This window comes from Neolamprologus brichardi, chromosome 5, assembly GCF_056152115.1.
Source record: "Neolamprologus brichardi isolate AB-2024 chromosome 5, ASM5615211v1, whole genome shotgun sequence".
In the NCBI taxonomy this organism is placed as follows: Eukaryota; Metazoa; Chordata; class Actinopteri; order Cichliformes; family Cichlidae; genus Neolamprologus; species Neolamprologus brichardi.
The window spans coordinates 12810787-12831300 of NC_142108.1; the positions used below are offsets into that span (position 1 = coordinate 12810787).

Below are 20514 nucleotides of genomic sequence, written 5' to 3' on the forward strand. Positions count from 1 at the left end.
ACCATGTCTACATTCATAAATGCTGCTGTATGATTGGATGATTATATAAATCTATTAACCAGCTGTTTATCAGATGTACCTAATGAAGTGGCCAGTGAATCCATGTCTACACAGTAATAAATTTGACCTCAAGACATCCATGTTCCTCATAGGATGAATTGCCTCCATCTGATCAAATGATCTGTTTATCCAGCACTTATGTTCATGACATTCCCATCAGCCACAGCTGCTCTGTGGTTTACTGCTAAATAGCAAATATTATCATGGTAACACACTCAGAGGATGAACATGGCTTGGATTACACTGAGCATGCTAGAGTGCTGACATTCAAAGCACAGCTACAGTCTTGTTATTGAATTACAATCCCTCTACCATTTGGACCACTTCTAAAGTAGTAAATAGTGATTTTTTTTTTATGTTAAAAAATGCATTTAGCTTTTTAAAAAATAGCAAATACATCCAAGTTAGTGTGTGATTATGAGAGACAGTCAGTGTGGCAACAGATGAAGGGAGCTGCATCATCAATCAGCTGTCAGCACCATTAATTAGGGAGTTAAATCTTTAGGCTATTCTTAGATCTGTCTTTTTTCCTCTGTTACTCGGCTTAGCAACAGACAGCTGATCCGATTAAAGGCATAAAATAATTGCAGATTGTCTGTTAAAAGTTAAAAGACTTCACATTATCAGCATTCACATTTTTTGCGACGTGATGATTAGTAGAATAGTTCTGATGAGCCATTTCTGCATATCATGTTTATTTGGCAACGTCACAAAGTTCCAAGTGTTTGTGGTTCCAAAGAATAACCAAGAAAACTTCATATCAATCATCAGTACATTTTTTATTAATGGATATCATTTACACATCCAGGCTTAAAAAGATTGTTTAAAATATTTTTAGGCATATTTTTAGGAATAAGAATTAAGAAAAAATAATATATTTCCATCCAGAATGGATGTATGTAAAATTAGCATCACATAACCAGCAGACAATAAACCATCAGCTGGTTAGTCACCCATCTAAGCAGGTTTGCTTTAGATTAGAAGAGGATGACACCATGTGGAAAGTTACTTGCCATTACTTGAGATCATGAACAACACAGGGTTTAATTTTCCATACGTGCCTTCATCAGCAATGCACAAATTAAATAACCAACAAAAGTAGATAAACAAGGGCATGAATTTGTAAACCCATGATTTATGAATATTGGTAAAGGTTAGCTTTTAGGACTGGGAGAAACCTTAATTGAAAATGGGCTATTCTATCTTTTTTCTGGGTCCTATTCCCCTGATCACTTAGATTTATTTAGAATAAAATCCAGTGGATTATTTTAGTTGGCAAAAGTTTATGTTTTCTAGCTGCATTAAAACATCACACCATACAAGAAGACCAGCTGCCTTAAATTGACTTTGACGCCACATAGCCTAAAGAAAAGACGCTACTAGTGTCTTGTCAGAAACACAGAGAGCTTAGGTGTAATGTACCCATGATTAATAGCGAGTGATAAAGTCTATGGACTGCACAGACTGCTTCTACTGAATGCTCCGTACAGATAAATAGAGATTATATAGAAGTCTGAGAAAATGTTGCCATGTCGCTCGATTTAAGACTTCGGTAAACACTTGCCTCACATTATGTTCATTTCATAATTTATCGTCTCATTTAGAGTAAAACAGACAATGAAGCGGGGTTTGTGTAAGTCGGTATCATTGGTGTGCAGTGTCCTCAGTGTTTCAGTAAGACCCACCTGGGGGATCCCAGATGGTGACAGCCAAAATGCTCAGTGAGGCTTCAACAGTCCACAGACTGAATGGGTGAGTGAGTGACGTCATGGTGGTTTTATTATAGTAGGTTCCAGGAAGAGGCTGATAAAAATCAAAACGCAAACCCGATATAAATTTGACCGATCTCCCCCTCAGTGTCAGTTCTTGGGCATCTTCAGACAGCTTCCATCACAGCTGCTTTTTAAAAAAGTCACTCTGTGGACCACCAACATCATGCATACTGGAGTTTAACCAAGGGGAATTTGCTCATTTAAATCAGATGAAGTTATGTATTTAATATGCCCATTCCCAGAACTTTGTGATCATTTAAGCTCTAAAGTCTATTTCTGCCTTTCATTTTAGACGAAAGAGACCGAAAAGCTGTATCAGCATCTGCACAGTTCATTCAGAGACAAAAAGCTAAACTGCAGGTCCATTTCAATCCTGGGATCAGACTGATTGGTTTATGCATGCACCATCAAAGACTATCATATTAACACATACTGTCAGTCATACGTCAAGAGGAAACTTCATTTAATCTAGGTGACGTGAGTGTTCAGATGTCGTAGGAACTCTCCTCTTGTAGTTGTGTGTCCAGGGAAAACTGCCTGGCAAAACTCACAAATGTGAGACTGCAGAGCCACGTCCGACAACATCGCCCCACCAGATCCACCTTGGAAGTCATTAATCAGGGTGCAGCAGTCCATCACAGGCATCTAACAGAACCACAGAGAAGATGTATGTGAAGAGCGCAGTAAATCAGAGTCACAGTGTAAATATCTACAGTTGTGGCTCGTCTTTTACCCTGATTGTGCGTAGAGTTCTGTCTCCAGCAGGATGATTTTGCTTTGAATTTCTGGATTCATTGTAAGAGGCTCCATGGCACGCCAAGGAGTCCAGTGGTAACAACAATGGGAATTTGTTCTCCGCCTTAACACTTTCCTTTCTTTGAGAGGGCACATCAACGCAGAGCTTGGTCATATCATCAGCAAGGAGATCAGGGAAGCTCTTTGTATTTCTTGAATGGTAATCAGCGCCACACTGTGCTGCAGGGATTTGTGTCACGGATGTTAATGTTTGAGGTTTCTCAAGGAGATATGTAGGGATTTCATGGGTAAACTGAACAGGAACGGACATCACATTACTTAATTCTCCATTAGGAATAGATGCACCTGCACAAAAATAGTTGTTTAAGGTTTGAAGCATTACGACTGAGAAGCTGTTTTAGAGCATTAGTGTTTTTTCATATGCAGACCTTGCTGTTTCTGCAGGGCTGTTGTGAGTTGCTGCAGCAGAGCTGCCTGTTTCAGACAAAGTGACCTCAGGCGAAGAAACTGCTGGTAGAGCTCATTGTAAGCTTCCTCCATCTCACCAGCTCCAGGAAGTGCATCTAGTGAATAGCACAGAAGGGTTAACTCTGAGCTGTAACGGACATGTATACAAATCTTAAATAGGCTGTTGAGAAGAGATGCAAACTACAGAAATAAACATGTGAGTTTCACATCACAGTGCTTTGAGTAAAAGTACTCTAATCTAAGGCTGATGCAAAGCAGGAAAACCTGCTATGATAATAAAGTTGGGGTAGGCTGATCACCGTGATTTACAATGTTATGATAGGATGATTGCTAATTAGCACTCAAGACAAAATAAAGCTGAGGCTAATGGGAATGACATGAATCATAAATATGAAGGATTGAAAACTTATGTGGAAAAAAAATGCAGCAGCTCTAATTCACTAGATAATTTTGCTCTGACCTGTCAACCTCTAAAGAAGTTATAACGTTTGATAAAAATGACACTCCAACAAAAAGAAGAAAAGAGCATGTGACAGACGAGATTAGTCCGGTTACAGGTCAGGTTTCACCTGATAACAAAAAGATCAGAGCTGAGGTCGAGGTCACTGACATTTGAACTCGTCCGAGATTTTTAGTAGACGATTTCAAAATCCTAGGTGACTTCCTTCTTGAGTTTTCACATTCACGAGATTTTCTGAAAACTTGACCTCTGACCTTGAGGTTGAGGTCACTGAGATTTGAACTTGTCCAAAATTTTTTGTAGATGCATCTACAGTATCAAGTTCAAATGTCGACTTGTTCTCAAGTTATCGTATTCAAAAACGTGGGTGTCCATGCCACCAATACCCTATCAGCCTTTTATGGCTGAGGGGTTAAAAAAAGGTCTGGGAGGAAACTCAATGCTATATATTTTTATGTTAATTTGCTGAACACTGAAGTAATGTCTTGACTTGTTTCACTTTTTTAAACCCAGCATGCAAAATACAGGGAAGAAAGAGACACAACAGTAAAGGTAACTTCTTAATTCTGATCTTTTCTGAACCTCGATATCTGGAAGTGTACAAAGTGATATAATTCCTAATAGAGTTATACTGCATTTACAACTTATTATATTGGTTTGCTTACCCCTCTTAGGACTGTCTGCACTCTCTCTTCTAGCAATTCAGGAGTTGTCATGTAAAGCTACATCCAGATTTTCCTCGGCAGTTTTCCATGTGATACAGGCCCCCTGTTTCATGTTCAAAGAATCAGACACTGTCTCACTACTTACATCAAGCCTCAAAGCCCATTTACTAAGCATAGATGACGCAGCACCACAGGTATGATAAGAGTCTAATGAATATCATGCTCAGCAAGTCTAACAACATATTGATTGCCTGAGAACTGCTAAACATAAGGAAGTAACTGTTTTAAAAAAAAAAAGGAGGAAGTGAAACCTCCTGGGTATATAAGGAACTTCAACATTTCAGTGTTACATGAGTGGCTGTAAAGTAGTTTTAAATAAAGACTGAGGAAAGAGGAAAGAGACAAGCTGCATTTTGTGCATAAAGAAGCACTAGAACAGCTTTGGTATCAGCTGATTGTTTGGTTGGCTCTGAAAAGGAAAAACTTGTCTGATCAATTCCTTCTTGAGCACTGACAACATAACCGGCCTGGAACAAAACTGAGAAAACAAAACAAAAGGGTTTTCTTTTTTACATTTTCCAATAGCTCCCCGAGAAGTCAGTTTTTCAGGTATGAAAGAGAACCGAACAAAGTGTTGGTGCAGTTCCTCTTCCAAAAGAAGAACACTGTGTGTGTGCCAGGTGCCATGTAGAAAGTTTACCAACAGACCAGGTGAAGCAGAAATCACAAAGTTCCAAAAATCAGCAACAAAACGTGTCCTTTTCTGTCTCTGCATCTCCTTCAAACAGAAATCATTCCACCCATCTCAGCTGCTAAACTAAACACATGCAAGTCTAAATCAAATTCCGCTTTAACCCCCGATAATCGCAAATCACGTAACGATAGTTTATGAATTACATTTGAAATTGAACCTTACTTGCACATAAAGCGATCGGCCATTCCAGACAGGAAGTTCACACACAAATGCTGATGTAAGGAGAAGTAGGCAAGATCCGCATTTCTCTCTCGCTCTCTCTCTCTCTCTCTCTCTCTGCGCAATGACGTCACTGCACTCACCTGCGCAAATCGCCCGTAAACCTTCCACTACAACCTGACGCGTCCAACCAGATTGCCTTCAAAATAAAAGACATGGAAACGCTCTGAACGGCTTTTATTTTGAAATACTGTTTCAAAATTACTGTACAAGTTTGCACAACACGAAACCATGAACCATCGGGGAAAATTTTAATTATTACTCGTCGACAGTTAAGTAATAGCAAACTATCATTTTGACTTGATGTTGATACTAGATTAAGTCCAGGGGGTCAACAAGGTCATTACACCATCTCCTCCTGGATATTGTTCATTCTTGTGCAAGCCGTTGTTGTAACTCACCTAACACAAATGTCAATCTGAACAACAATAAAGCTTTCAGCTGCTTCCTTATTCACAAGAGGTCACCACAGCCGGTAGCTCTGCATATTTGATTTAGGTCATTTTTGATGCCCTTCCTGATATAACCCCAAAGGCATAGGGTTTTTTTTTCAGTCTTTTCAGCCAATAATACACTTTTTTTTTTTTTAAATTGTCCAGCTGATAAAAGCTGCATCATTTCAGCCCAGCATTATGCTGAGAGCTCTGTAATAGCTTTGTCATGTCTCTGTTTCTCCAGGTCTATTCAGAACGTGTGTGTTTGGCATTTGAGATGTTCAGCCATCTGTTGAATGTGGCTGATATCAATTTAAAAATAGATCCACATTAAGACAGCAGAGTCCTGGAAGCAAACTACCTTCCTTACTGCCCATCCAGTTATGAGGAGTGGCAAGAGCTCGCCCTTAGAGTCAGCTCCTGACAGCCGACTTTACGGTCAGCACCTTGTGATCTTAGAGAGGTGCCAACTAACTCAGACTTCAGACTTCTTATGTAACCCTGCGTGAGGGCCAAGGGGCTCGCATCGCTATGAGAATCATGTCTTTGTCATGTCACTTCGGCTCCAGGAAGATTTTGTTGCCCTTTTTTAGCTTTTATTTTGCATTTGCCCAGCTTATCTAGTGTTTGCTGTGTGTCATCTAAGGCCACTTTAGATGCCCTAACTTTCTCCACAAAAATCTTGATTTCATATTTCACTTCAAAAAGGAAATGCTTTTGGATACAGGCTGTTATTTTTCCCCATTTCCAGTCTGGGTGTAGTGTCTGAGATGGTTAAAAAGTGATGCATGGCTATCGATCACTGCACGACTAAAATGGTAAAAGAGCTCGTCGTACTCACTGGAACGCTAACCAGTCATGGAAATTTGTTGTTTGCATAAAAATAAATGATCCAGGAAAGAAAATTACTCCAGCAGCAGTTTTCAGGCCAAAAAAAAGAAATAAATAAAAATATGACACACATGCTGGGCAGTGAGAAGCACACTGTGCAAATGTGAAGAATGTCCATGCTCCATCTTTACACTGTATGAAGGGCTATATGTTATTTATGTTTGACAGCTTTTCGCATTTCTGAGGACACATGAGATACTTCATCACTTCTGAAGCATGCAAAACAGTCCAATAAATCAATAATTTTAAAACAGACTAACAGTTAGGCACTGCTTTTCCATCAGACAGCCAAATGTTGATTGATGCAGTTGTTAAATGCTGGTCAGGTATACCCAACTGTCTGTGTGAGTGTGTGTGTTTTCAGGTTTGCACTGTGTTTGTTCTGACCTTGACACACACACGCCACACCCTTTCCTTTTCTACCACCTCCTCCTTCTTCACAACTACTTGATTTACAAGTTGGGACTCTCTGAAGTGTGTATGTGTGTATGTGTGCGTGTGTGCATGTGTGCGTGTGTGCGTGTGTGTGTGTGTGTGTGGGGTCGGGGGGGGGGGGGGGGGGGGGGGGGGGTCTTGCTGTGAATAACTTCCAGGCAGGCAGCCAGGAACTGTCATCTGCCAGTGCAACACTATCCATCCTGTCAATCTTGTTTTATAATTGTAACATTCTCATATTCTCCGGCTGAGCAGAGAGAAGTTTCCAACATAGACACGCATACACACACAAAGGCACACACTTTTTCTTTTTTATACCAGTTCGCTAAATGTGTTTCTCCACAACATTCACATCTTATTCGTCATTTATTCAAGTGTATAAGTATTTAAAATAGCTCTATTTTAAATGTAGTAGTAATGTGCTTAAATTCATTGATTTGTCTCCAACCTGGGAGTACAGTAAGTCTGACGTATTCTCATAAAGCTTCTTTTTGTGAGAAAGAACAACATTTTTTTAACAGCCTGTTTTTTATCACAGTCCCTTTTTTGGCACTGCAGTGCAGTAACTGAAGAGCTTCTGCTGGTGCTGATGGAGTCAGTTTTTCTTAAATCTCATTGCAAATCATCAGCAACCATCATAAAAGAAAGACATCTACCCTTTAAACTCTTTTATTTAACAATAATTCAAACTAAATCTTCATGATTAGGCAGAAAGGCCATTTAAACCTTTACCAAGATGATTCTGTGTTGCTTTCAGCTTCCTTTATAGTAAAAAAAAAAAATTGAGCACATTCGTTTCAGTTTATTATATCAAGTCCATCGAGGATCTCATCAGTCTTTCACCTTTATTAAGTTGCCACCCAGCAAAGTTAATACCCAAGGACACAGCAACAAATACACAGAGGAAGAAGGTTTCCACCGTCTCTTCTTTTCACACGCTTCAGAATGATAATTCAGCCGGCTCACCAATCAGTTACGATTTTAATCCGGCCGCGACTAAGAGCTTTAGAGCGGTGATGTGGAGCATACAGTTATCACAGATATGGCATGAGCAATGACGTCTGCCACCTCATCTATCACCGGACACGCTTAGTGAGGGAGACCAGATCCAATTACAGAGGTCTCTATGGGCTCAACAATGGTCTGCTAAAAATACACCCAGAGAGGCTTTTCCACACTCAGCAGCACACCCACACACAACCTGATACTGTTTCACAATATACATGTATGTATATCTTCGCTTGGAGTGTTTATTTTTGTCATTATCGGAGGTAAGACTAAGAGATTCTGCTCTGTTCTGAGACTCTTTAGAAAATGTGCAGAAATGTGGCGAGTGACGCGTGCACCTGTGTGTAGGCGTGTGTACATGAACAGGTATAGAATAAAAGGAAGAACGCTGAAGGAAGCACACAGGGTCCCCCGTGGAGCACTGAATAGAAAGTTATTTACAGCTCAGTCCATCAATAAACGACAGGTGCAGCATCCTCACAAACAGACGTATTAGCTTTCCTCCCGCTGGAACAATATCATCTCTAGCAGTCGGCCGCTGTCTCTCTCTCTCACACACTCACTCTCTCAAGCATCTCTATGACAGCAATGCAACCAAGTCATGTTACTGCTGGATTTTATAATGACATTAAAGAAAGAGAATGCAAGTTAATTCCTGTTTTTATTTGATTAATTCGTTGACTTTTTCTTCCAGCAGTTCCAGGAGTAATTCAAGCTTTTTGGAGCTCTTTCAATGGTTTATCTGACAAATAATATGGTTTCCTCTAATATAGATCATTAAATATGCTTGTGTTATGATTGCTTTTTGGTGAGAGAAATTCTAGAATTTATTTAGTATCGCAGCAACTCAGTGTATTTAGGCATTTAGACATGGTCAAAAACCTGATGAAGCATCAGAATGAGGAAGAAACATGTTTTAATGCTCATAGGTGCCAGACAGGCTGGTCTGAGTATTTCAGAAACTGCTGATCTGCTGGGATTTTCCCACACAATCATCTGTACGATTTACAGAAAATCGTCCAAAAACAGAAAGTATTCAGTGAGCGGCAGTTCTCTGGGTGAAAACACCTTCTTGAGGTCAGAGGAGAATGGCTAGGCAGCTTTGAGTTTGAGTAACAGCAAACCTTGAAGCAGTGCAGACGACCAGTTGAATAGTAACATCAAATTTTGTATAAACAACATGAGAGTAAGTCACTAAGAACAATAAACTAAACTAAACACTGCTCAAGTATCAATCCATGTCCTTAGGTACACCTGTTCAACTGCTTGTTTATGGAAAGATCTAATCTGCCAGTCATAAGGCAGCAACTCAGTGCCTTTAGGTGTGTAGATATGGTCCACACTACCTGCTAAAAGGCAAACCGAGCATCAGAATGGGGAAGAAAGGTGATTTAAGTGACTTTGAACGCAGCATGGTTGTTGGACGATTCATCTGACAAACCTTTTATTCTGCTGCAACATTCAGATAGGTCAGAGTCAAGCATAGATCCATCCTGCCTTGTAGGATGCCTTGTAAGCCATTAGCTTATAAATAAACCAGTGGTTATAGTCTGATATGGACAAGGACAGCCGTAGACACCAAGGACGAGTTGTCATTTCTGTTAAACTTATTTGAAATCCACCTGAATGCTGCACATACAGTTGGTCCATTGTAATTTCAAGTTTCCACAGACTTATAGGCACACGGTGTCCACACATAGCCTCTTCCTCACCATCTGATGACAAAATTTATGTTATGTGGCCAAGCAAACTGAAAGACTCTTTAAAGACTGAAAGACTTTACTCTCTCGTCTAAACACGGTCCTTTCTGACTCCAAAAATTAATTTGGCAGCAGCCTAAGCTTTAATGTTGAGCTTTCAAAAGCTAAAGTCCAGAACAGCAGGAGACTTCCCAGTGCCTTTGTGCATTACTTATAGGGAGACGATGGCCACTGAAAAAAATAGATACAAATTAACTCTCCACTTTTAAGTTAAAAATTTAATCTGTCCAAATTCTTTTAAACTAAGTCTTTCCTAACTTTGCTAATTAGCAAATGTTATAATGAGCTAAGATGGCAAGTATTATAAATAGCAGACTATACCTGATTTCTTTATTATGCAAAATTAGTCATAGTATGAAACACGGGCCACGGGCCAAATTTATCTAAAGAAAACTTCAGCATGTGGCCACAGCTATACAGTAGTTACATGTCTGCAAAGTAACTATCAGGTTATTGAATAAATATACTCAAAATTAAATTGCCATGAAAAAAGCTTATGCAAGACCATTCTTGACAATAAAGCATGTCACGTATCAAGAAAAAGGCCTTTCGTCTGCAGAAGATGCAGAAGCAAAAGTGAAGAAGGTTTTTGGAGTTTGGCACGCATGCATAACAAATCACCATGACAAGGGTGTGTGAGGGGCAGAAGGCAGAGGCTGAAGGCGGCGTTTAGTCTGTCAGGTCAAAAGTTAAGGAGCAAATAGCATCTCCAAAGGGTAGCTTTCCACTTTTGGAAAAAGGTGGTGTCAAGAAACACTGAGATATATTCACAGGAGGATATCTTTTCAACATGGGTTAGAGTAATCTGAAGGGACAGCATGCCTGAGTCAACATGGACATGCGACCAGTCAAACTGAAAAGAAACGCTGAAAGTCAAAACAGATTATCAAGTCAGATAAAAGGATTATACTTTTCGTAACAATTAAAGGAACTCTCAGAGCCGCCGCGTTTGTCTGAGTTCTCCTTATGAAACGAATCGCCTGCTGCTCTCATTACGCCTGACTTGGGCAGCACGTTTGCCATTTTGTAACATAATGAACACTTCTTGCCCCCTCCTCTTTTCTTCCCTTGTCACTTTTTTTCCAGTGTGTCTGCCAACACCAAAATCCAGCTGACCAGTACGTGGTGTACAGTAGGATCAGGTGTCGACTGGCTGAATGCAGCCGCGGCTACAGATCGCTGTGGCTGAGAGCGCCGCGGTGTCGTCTTCCTCCCATCAAGGGTGCTGCCAACATTAACACCATGTGTGACAAAACAACATGGACTTGGTGAAAAGGACTTTGTTTAGTCACTTTTCATCACATCATTAATATGTAACAAGCAGCAGCACAGTGGACAGTGCCTTAAATAAAGTCTAAGCGCTGTTTCTTGCACTGAAACCACCAACTAGACAGTTTTGTTCTTATAGCATAACAACATTGAATCTATTTAAATGTCTGACATACTTTTTTTTAAATACACAGCTCTGAGAGGCTGGATTTAGACACAGTCATGCTTTGAAGTTAATGCTAACAGCAGCTTGCTAACTTATCAACAGTGTTGGCATGCTAGCATTCAGTCCTGGAGGTCCCCGCCGTGCTGTTCTAAAAATGCAACAAGGGCAACCTGGCAGAGTCAGCGAGGAGGCCGCCACGTACTGGTACAACAAGAACTAATGTGTAATTCTTAATTTTACTGCATCAAATTTGAGGTTTTGAACCTTTGAGTCATAACGCTGTTATTTGTTCTAATTTCCATTTCAGTGAGGGAGGAAAGCATTTTGCTTACATTTTTTAAATCTCGTTCGGGCCTCTCTTTCTCAAGTGTCTCTTTAATGGGCCTCAATGCTTATGGTTTCACAGCTACTGCATGACTTTTGGTTGCTATTTTAAGGTGGAAATTTTCAATGTACATTGAAGGAAAGAGATCTCAACCATGCTAGCAATCTTAGTGTAACCTAAAAGCCATTTTTGGCTGCTCCCTTATTCACATGGGATCATCAGTGTAGGTAGCTCTGCATATTTGACTTGGCAGATTTTTACACCAGATACCTTCTTGATGGAGCCCCTAAGAGATTCATGTCTCCTGCCAGGATCAAACCGGGGACCTTTTGCTGTTAAGTAAATGTGTAACGCACCACAGCATAGAGCTCTTACTCGTTCATCTTACTTTAGCATATGATGAGGAATAAAGAAAGGAACCCACAATTATTAATTAATTATAATTGACTGTCAATATCCTGATAGTCCATGTAACACAAACAAACCCATCGTTTACCAATAGCCAAGAACTGTTAGAAACTACCTTCCTAATTATTTTTGTGGTCATTTTTAAGCCTTTTCAATAAGTATAACTGTTTATTCATGGGCTGCCTTTAGGCTTAGAAGTTACTTTTGGCTGCTCCCTTATTCACAAGAATTCACCACAGCACAGTAGCTCCACACTTTTGATGTGACAAATTTTAACATCACATGCTCGTCTTAACACAATCCCATTTGCGTCTCGTGGAATAAACCGCAGATGTATTGCTTTTTAGGTGAACGTGAAAACTGCTAAATTATCATCTTTCAACCATTTTTTAGATAAATTGTAGAAACTCTAATCTGTGCAGTTACCTATTTCCTAACATTTAAACAAAGTCAATTCAAGGTGATTTCCAAAAGATTCAATATCAAGTATTCGCTGCCTTTTAATTTTTTTTTTTTTTTTTTTTGCACCATTTTACAAAAGGCCTGGCATTATTTTGCACGCACACAAACTCATACAGAAGATGTACTTTTCATACTATTTGAACACTCAAGTGCTCGTAGCTGCTCACGTCATCACGTTTCACTGTGATTCCTTAAGAATTTTCTTTCGGTCATTTTGAAATCAAAATATAAATCCAACATGTATATAAAAAAACAACCAAAACAAAACTGCACAATTCTGAAAAATATGGAAGACAGGTGGAGAGATTTACAGTCACAGAATTGAGGTCCACAACATGTAATGTATCTGATGCCTAAGACAAGAAATATGTCTGCCTGCGAATTTGAATTTTCTGGCATTAATTTATACAAATCATACAAGACTCGATCTGGATGGCGCCACCGTGGTTCTAACGTTCAGTGCCTCTGTAACATAACAATTTAATTTTACATGTCTTAAACAGCCTGTCACAACTTAATGACCTTCCAGTTTAAACAGCGTGAAGTACTGGACGCTCTTTGACATACTGCATTAACACTAGCAACACTAACACTTGAATTCTGAGAGTGACTCATGCCTGTGATAAAAAGGGCCTTGCTATATGTGATGTTTGGAATAAAGGTTCACTTAGTGTGGTTGATGGAGTGAGGTTTTATGAAAAGGCACTTTGTATTTTCACTTAGCAAGTCAATTTTCATTCTTACATAAAGACCGAGAAGCCTGTCGTCACAGGTGTATGCAGTTTAACAGGAGAGCCGCCTGAATCAGCCTTTAAAAGGTGCTGAAAAGTGACAGGTGAAGTGATATGGCAGATTATTTTCTTTAGCTTAAGGCAATTAGGTTTTTAACTGGTAGTATCAAAATAAAAACTTTGGTAAACTTTGGTCCAAGACCTTCCACATGAGCATATTTAGTACTGCGGCTATAGTTTCCATAGAAAGATATAAGTAAGTATTTCATTGTGGAAAAGAGGGACTCTTTCACAGCTGCCTGTCATCTCCAATCTCGGCCTCTGAGTGGGCGAATCAAGCAATTCTGAAAACATGCTTTAAAAAAATTAGTGTGTTTCTGAGTATTTAACACAGCATGGCATCTACCATGATATCCATGTGTTATAGGCTGCATAGCAGGACAACATTCACAAATAGCACTGCAAAAAAGTCACCTTTACCAATGCACACGAAATACATATAAACAGTGTCATGAAATATCAATCTTTTACAGCATTCACACAGGTACTATATTTAATAGCACTTAAAGATAAAAAAATAATGGTCTCTTTAACTATGCTAGCACACCTCCGTATGCTAGAAGGAGGTTTAGTAGAGTGGAGTGAAAAACCTCACGTTTGGTGCTTTTGAACTCTTTTGTTCATTTTAAAACGGCAGCGTATCCATAAAGATTTTCTCCACTATCGGAGGAGGAGGCACCAGGTCCTCCAGTTTCAGGTAGAAGATGCGCTGCAGGCCTTGTGTGCACAGAGTCCTCAGTTCAGGCAGTTTGCCCAGAAGGCGAGACTGATAGTTGGGTTGCGTCCGGCTCAGTTCTGATCCATTTCCACTCACGTGTTCCCTTAGACAAGCGATGAGGTGACTTTGAAAGTCCTCGACCCGCTTGGGCTCTTTGAGGCCGTGACGATCTAAGGGCAAAAGAAGTTTCCATGAAAAACCCCAAATATAACGACAACCGTGAAATGCGATGAAATTCTCTAAAAGCAGACAAAGCTTCTTTACCGGTGATGATGACGAGGGCTGCAAGGCAGGAAAACAAGGAGATGTCTAAGTTCAAGCGGCGAAGGCTGTGCGAGAAATCCATTATGGAGTCGATCCAGTCACCGAAACTGCGAGCGCACTGTAGTCGGTGGAGCACCACGCCATTGCAGAAGATCAGCTCATTCTTTTCTGGATCTGACCTGAATTATTTTAAACCATTACGTCAGTGAGAGCATTGACCAACGTGAAGGAATGTAGCAAAATATTAGTGAACCACACATTTTTTTTTAACTGCAGACGAAAGAACACTGACCTGTAAGCCAGGCGGAGGATAAAGAGTTCAACAAAAGCAGATTCGAGGAGCAGCTCCTGGTCTTCTGTGCAGAAGTCCGTGAATCCTGGGATGGCTTGAGCCCATTTCCTTATCACATCCAAGGAACCAGTCAGTAAATCATAGAACTGCTGGATATCACCAGCATCCTCCTTCTCTTTCGAGCTGTCTGCTGTCTCCTGGTACTGAGGAGGGAAAAAAAGGGTTAGTTAGCTAAAGAGATTTTCAGAGGGCTATTTAGTGCTGTTGGTTTGACTCTACATTGTCACCAGTGTAAATTCAAATGAAGAAGACATGGGTTAGCTACAAGTTTTGAGTTACCTTGGAATAGTCAAGCTTTCCGATGGTTGGGCTTGAGTCTAGATGAGCCCTGACAAGTGAAGCTATGATGTTGACACTGGGGGTCGTGGATGAAGCCTCAACTGGGATCTTGGGTTTGGAGGGCAGGCGACCTCTGCGACCTTTAAGGCTGTCCGTACGAACAACTAAAAGAGGACAAGGCGAGGAACATGTTTATGACTCCTACATGGCTCTTTCAGCGTTTGAAAAACAAAAGCTGTATCAGCTGACGTTTCCCTTTTTCTTCAACTGTCAATGTAAAGCTCTGGTTACATATGTCTCTGAGCTTCCAGGCTTTGCTGCTGCAAAACTGTCATTACTAACCCCGATTTGTGGCTGTCATGCATTAGCCACTGTAAGCTTTGAAAGAGTATCACATTGCATTACCTTCTTTGACCATTCCCACTGCAAGACATTTCTGGAAACGACAGAACTGGCATCGGTTTCTCCTCCTTTTGTCCACTGGACAGTCTTTATTGGCAAGGCACACATACTTTGCATTTTTCTGGACAGTTCGCTGTCAAACACACAAAGAAAACCCATTAATATGGAATCATAATGTGGCGAACATATACAACTGCAAGTGACTGAAATGTACAAGTCTTATTTTTGTTTATAGCATCAATTTCTGATCACCAGCAACCCTGACTTGGATATATATATTTCTGAAGAATTATCGCCGTGATTGCACAGTTTAAAAAATATAACATGACTGCTCTCTGGTGGATGTGGTTTGCTTGCTTTGTCAGTGAATCTAAATCATCTTAAATATATGAAACATATGTGCACATATGCATAATTACTGCAGTTTTTTTGTTACTTGTTGCATACATGACACACACACTGATATATCAGCTATGACTGCAGGTTTATTCTCCTTGATGATTGCAGCATCATGTACTCAGTCAAAGAAATCTGTAATCTTAAAGCTGCTAAATATCTTCTTCTTTTTTTACCTTGAAAAAACCTTTGCATCCCTCACAGGTGCGGACTCCATAGTGCTGGCAGGAAGCGTTATCACCACAAACTGCACAGCGACTCTCGTTGGATCCTGGGTTTGGCGTTTTAGGAGACATCATGGCACCCTCTGCTATCTTGGGGCTTTCTAGAAGTCTATGCTCCAGAGAAACTGGGGGGCAGTGAAGTGGGGAGACATGCTGCTGAGGAGACAGGAAGAAGTGGTCTTCCTGGCTCGGCTGAGCATCCTGGTGCTGCTGCCCCATGGGGGAGTGTTGTTCTGGTGCAGAGCTGAAGGTGAAAAAGGAAAGCTGCTGAGCTATGGCGGCCTTGTCAGCCACAGAGGTCAGGGGGGCTGAGGGGTAGGGGCTGAAAGGGGAATCCCAGACAGGTGCAGACTCTGTCTGAAAGCTTGGTGTTGGAGGAGAAGCAGTGGCATAGACTGGGCTGCCATAGTAGTCAGAGCTGCATGACGACAGCGTTTCGTCAAGGCAGTTGAGTGCAAAGGATCCTGGGTAGCAGCCATACACCTGGAGATCATCCAGCTTGAAGGCCTGGCTGTGCATCTGAGAGCTGGTGCTTTCAGCTACTCCTGTGTGGCTGAATGAAACTGTAGAGGCAGGAGGAGAGGTGGTAATCTTACAGGAATATGCATCAAACTCCCCGACATAGCCATTTCCAACCAAAGTGTTGATGCTGGGCAATGAAGATGTGGACAGCTGGTCCTTTTGGCCACTGAAGTCCATCACCAGTGTGGCACTGAGGTCAGGATTCAAGAACTCAGAGCTGAAGTAGTTGTCATGGGGCAGGGATGCATACTGGGTTTGTACACAGGGCATTGCTAGGAAAGAGAAAACCAACATTTAAAACAACTAAAATAAATCCTTAAAGATAAATACTGATTCATTTCTGGGTAACAAGCGTGACTTTATTAAATTCTCTATCTGAACACTGCATCTTTGTGAGGTAGATTTAAAGCAACACAGTCTAAGTCAGATATTCCCATCTCAAATTAGTGCAGTAAATATGACTTTGTGATCATTTTTCAAAATAAAACCAAGTGAGTTAAATCACTCGAAACAAATGGCCCCAATAATGAGCTGACTCTTTAAACATGTGTTAGAAACTAGATATTGCTACTGGATATATAACTATATAACATGTTGGTCAGCATTTCTTAATGCTTCCTCTATAACAATCTAAACAGAGGGCAACATTAACACTTGAAATGTCCGTCTCATTTCCCCAACATGCCTCTAACTTCATCAAGGGGCCTATCCGTCCCCTTGAAAAAAATGCAGAGGGTGGTCCAGCAGAGCAGTCAGGTATTGTCAGATATTGTGTTACTGGCTGTTAACGCTCTAAAAACCTCCTTCAGTAGAGGGCAACCCCTCTTTCACAACGCCTGTACTGGGGTGTGTTGCAGATTGTATGTCGGGGTGGGCTGACTGCCAGCTGAAATGGGAATAGTGGCAAGCCTGTTTATGTGCATGGGTGGATGGGCGTGTATCTACAAGTGTCCTTACTTCTTCATTTTATAGCTTTTTTTTTCTCAATACAGAAGCTGAAGCATGTTCTTTGAAAGTTGAACTTAAATTTGCACAGCTATATTTGAATTGTGTGGAAAAAAAACTGCCGAAGGGCCCAAATAGTTTTCAGCATGTAAATGCAAACAATTTTATGAATCTTCTCATTTCCCAACAGTGTTATAGAGCATGAAAGCCATTAACACAAGCACATACTGACAACAGAGGACAAAATTTGAACAAATGGAAATAGTAGAGTCACAGCAGTCATATTAGTACTTGCAGATACTGTAAAATGTCCACGTTAATATCAAAATACACTCCCATAATTCACTTCATTATATTATAAGAATTAGAAGAATATCAGTCTGCACTGTTTAAGTTTATTATGGCTAAATATAATACCCATATCCCTTCTTTTATACCAGCGAGGGTCTAGCCAAATCAAGTGGACACTTAAAATCATGACCTCCGGCAGGTAGTTGAACTAGAGCAAATATGACACCATTAGAAAATTAGTTTTTATATTAGTAAGTAAACTGATGCAAACCTCAAGCTACTGATAACCATTTTGCCTTATGAGCTTAAGCTATGACAGAGATACTTATTTAGAAGTAAAGATGCAAACATGCGCATCTAACAGCAGCAGTAATAAATAAAAAAAACAATAACAACTCACTAAAAGTCCACTTTTTACTCACCTGGTTTATGCAAATATCCCGAATTTGACGTTTTTCATTTATTCCAAATGAGAGAAAAAAAGATAAATGTCACCTCGGTTAGCTTCTGTCAGCACACACACTCATTCAGACACATTCACACACAACACACTCCGGGTCAGACTGAGGCAGACGGGCTCCACTCCGCTACACTCTTGTTTTATTTTGGGCTGCATCGACAAAAAGGCGTGCCTGTGCCCAAACATGGTTTTGGGGCGGTGGAACGTTCCGGGTCGGCAGCCAATCAGCTCTGGGCTCGACGCAGACGTTCTTCCGTGTGACGCACGCACGGGATTCCATTGACGCAAGATCCGAGGGAGCGTACCTGCTAAAAATACACCGCAACGAAAGCGGCGTTCACGTGGGGCTATTACTGGATGAAAAATGCTAAAAATAACCGCAATTTGGAGGCGCAGACGTTTTTTGGCTGGAAATGTAGATATTATACAAGTTAACAGGTATCAGACCGGGAAACACCTGCATATTTTCTTTTCAATTTTTCAGAAAATAGAAAGTCTCTACTGTTTCGCAACTAAACGCTTTGGGGGGGAAAGCATCACAAACACTTTTAAACGTGTTAACTGGAAATATACTTTTTACTTGTTATGTTTTTATATTTACTTCATACTTTTACTCGCATTTTTTAATTGCTGAAATTATTCAAGAGCGTGGCCCATTACAATTTTTAATTACAAATGCAAAATTAATAATTATTATTAATAATACTGAGTGGCAGCTGGGTGAAGAAGGATAGGTGAGGCTAATCAGAGATGAGGATATAAAGGAAAAGTAAATATAAAAAACATGAGACAATGACTCTAACATATTAAAATGTGGCTTACAAGAACATTGGGGGGCAAGCTAGGAAAAATAATACAAGCAAACGTACTAAAATAAATAACTGGAATACAAATGGGAATACATTGAAACAAAGTGCTAAAGGCTCAAAATATAAAGAAGGAAGTAAAAAGTATTAGGAACCAAACAGAACATTAAATAGCAAGACTTCAGTCAGAAGACTCAAAACTCCATGTCCAAACCCGGCCGGGACTATGAAACACATTTCCAAATATGTCAGTGACTTCTGAAGCATATTGACTGTTAACCCAGTAAACTTCTTTGGAGCTGTCAGTTAACTCTACAGATATGTAATATTCAAACAGAAATTTGTTTAGATTTTTTCGTAATTGATGTTTCTGAGATCAAAAATGACCTTTAAATCTCTTTGTCTGTGCTTATTAAGCACTTCTGTTTCAAGAATATAAATACCCCGAGTCCTGTATAAACTATTGTCAAACAATTTAAACTTACATTTACTTTGTAAATTTGTCAGCATTAGTTTAAACATCACTTAATACCCGCCCACTGCAAACCAGCACGCTCTTGAACACTTGAACCCTCTCTGGGAATACTTGGGCATGATCCAGCTTGTGTAAAGAAAGTGGGGGGGGGCTTGTTCAAGCAACTGAGACCGGAGACCTGACGCTGACGCAGCTGCAGATGCTGCCTGCAGTTACCAGAGATAATTACGGGGCTTTGTGTTTTATCTTTCACGGTGGAAAACACACACGCAGATAAAAAGGGAGAGTATCACATCCAGTGTTAGTTTTCTGAATGCTTTACGTAGCATGCTTAATAGGTTTCATTAAAAATGAACTTTAGTTTTTTTTTTCTCGTTTGCCAGATTTTGTGAAAATAAATACAATAAATAGTGACTGCCGTTGTGCTTTCGATTAATTTTTGTTGAACTGTTAACGCGAGACTTTTTATGAGCCAGGAGCGTTAAATCTTCCTCTCTGGTAGCGCCTGACGCTTTCTGCCCAAACATGCCAAACAGGTCACACCAAACTTCCGCTGTTGCCCTTTTTTTTCTCCACCAAACCTACGTAGCCTACCTTGGGATTAGTCCTCGTGCTCTTCCTCCCACGCCAACGCAAAATCTGCCCCACTCTAGGCTGACCTGTTTTAGTACAAGGGATGCTCCATAGTCATGCCTATTAGGTAAATAAATGTGTGAATTAATATAACAATAACAGGTAGCAGATTCCATATCTCGATTAACCTCCCATTTACAATAAGAATAAAGAGATTTTTCTTTTGTATCTTCAGAAAATTATTGCAAGACCTTCGTGGGTAAACATTATAGTGTAGACACACATCAGGACAGAAAACAAAAAGTATTTGCTGAATAGACTTAAACAACCACACACAAATGTCTCATCAGCCAATCAGATGACAGCAGCTCCGTGCATTTAGACCTGATCAAGACAACCTGCTCAAGTTCATACTGAGAACTGAGCAACTTTTAATATTGTTGGTGCCAGTCTGAATATTTCAGAAACTGCTGCTTACTGGAATTTTCCCACACAATCATCTGGTGAATAATATGAGTATCCAGTGAGCAGCAGTCCTCTGGGTTAAAAAGCCTTGTTAATGTCGGAGGTCAAAGGAGAATGGCCAGTGGCTTGGAACACGTTGGACCTCTTAGTACCAACTGAACATCGTTTAAACACCACAGCCTACCTGAGTATAGTTGCTGATCCATTTACAACCACAATGTATTCATCTTTCACAGTGA

General features: G+C 40.3%; 2 protein-coding genes across 4 annotated transcripts; both read right to left on the bottom strand.

The window, feature by feature from the left end:
• Positions 1-829: 829 nt before the first annotated feature.
• Positions 830-5189, bottom strand: zgc:113184 (uncharacterized). 3 transcript variants are annotated; one of them, XM_035905149.2, is made up of 5 exons: positions 5098-5189; positions 4182-4284; positions 3017-3151; positions 2566-2807; positions 830-2477 (listed from the first exon to the last, which is right to left on the bottom strand). In XM_035905149.2, exons 3-5 carry the CDS (start codon positions 3126-3128, stop codon positions 2301-2303), a joined length of 531 nt encoding a protein of 176 aa, XP_035761042.1. In that variant the 5' UTR covers positions 3129-3151; positions 4182-4284; positions 5098-5189; the 3' UTR covers positions 830-2300. The 3 variants fall into 3 exon arrangements, with proteins under 3 accessions (XP_035761042.1, XP_006784423.2, XP_006784424.2); XM_006784360.2 differs by having other exon boundaries at positions 2566-2933; XM_006784361.3 differs by lacking the exon at positions 4182-4284 and having other exon boundaries at positions 2566-2933; positions 5098-5148.
• Positions 5190-12350: 7161 nt separating this feature from the next.
• LOC102781818 (putative nuclear hormone receptor HR38) lies at positions 12351-18078 on the bottom strand. Its single transcript, XM_006784359.2, has 7 exons — positions 17919-18078; positions 15691-16532; positions 15122-15251; positions 14717-14880; positions 14378-14580; positions 14086-14264; positions 12351-13991 (listed from the first exon to the last, which is right to left on the bottom strand). Exons 2-7 carry the CDS (start codon positions 16528-16530, stop codon positions 13729-13731), a joined length of 1779 nt encoding a protein of 592 aa, XP_006784422.1. The 5' UTR covers positions 16531-16532; positions 17919-18078; the 3' UTR covers positions 12351-13728.
• Positions 18079-20514: the final 2436 nt, after the last annotated feature.

Excerpts from the sequence above, each read along its gene's own strand:
- zgc:113184 (XM_006784360.2), bottom strand. The coding sequence starts at position 3,128 with ATGGAGGAAGCTTACAATGAGCTCTACCAGCAGTTTCTTCGCCTGAGG. Across the intron at positions 2,934-3,016 it reads AGCCCTGCAGAAACAGCAAG|GTGCATCTATTCCTAATGGA; the intron begins GTCTGCATATGA and ends ATTTTTGTGCAG. Across the intron at positions 2,478-2,565 it reads GAACTCTACGCACAATCAGG|ATGCCTGTGATGGACTGCTG; the intron begins GTAAAAGACGAG and ends TGGTTCTGTTAG.
- LOC102781818 (XM_006784359.2), bottom strand. The coding sequence starts at position 16,530 with ATGCCCTGTGTACAAACCCAGTATGCATCCCTGCCCCATGACAACTAC. Across the intron at positions 14,881-15,121 it reads AGTGGGAATGGTCAAAGAAG|TTGTTCGTACGGACAGCCTT; the intron begins GTAATGCAATGT and ends GTCCTCTTTTAG. Across the intron at positions 14,265-14,377 it reads ATCCTCCGCCTGGCTTACAG|GTCAGATCCAGAAAAGAATG; the intron begins GTCAGTGTTCTT and ends AAAATAATTCAG.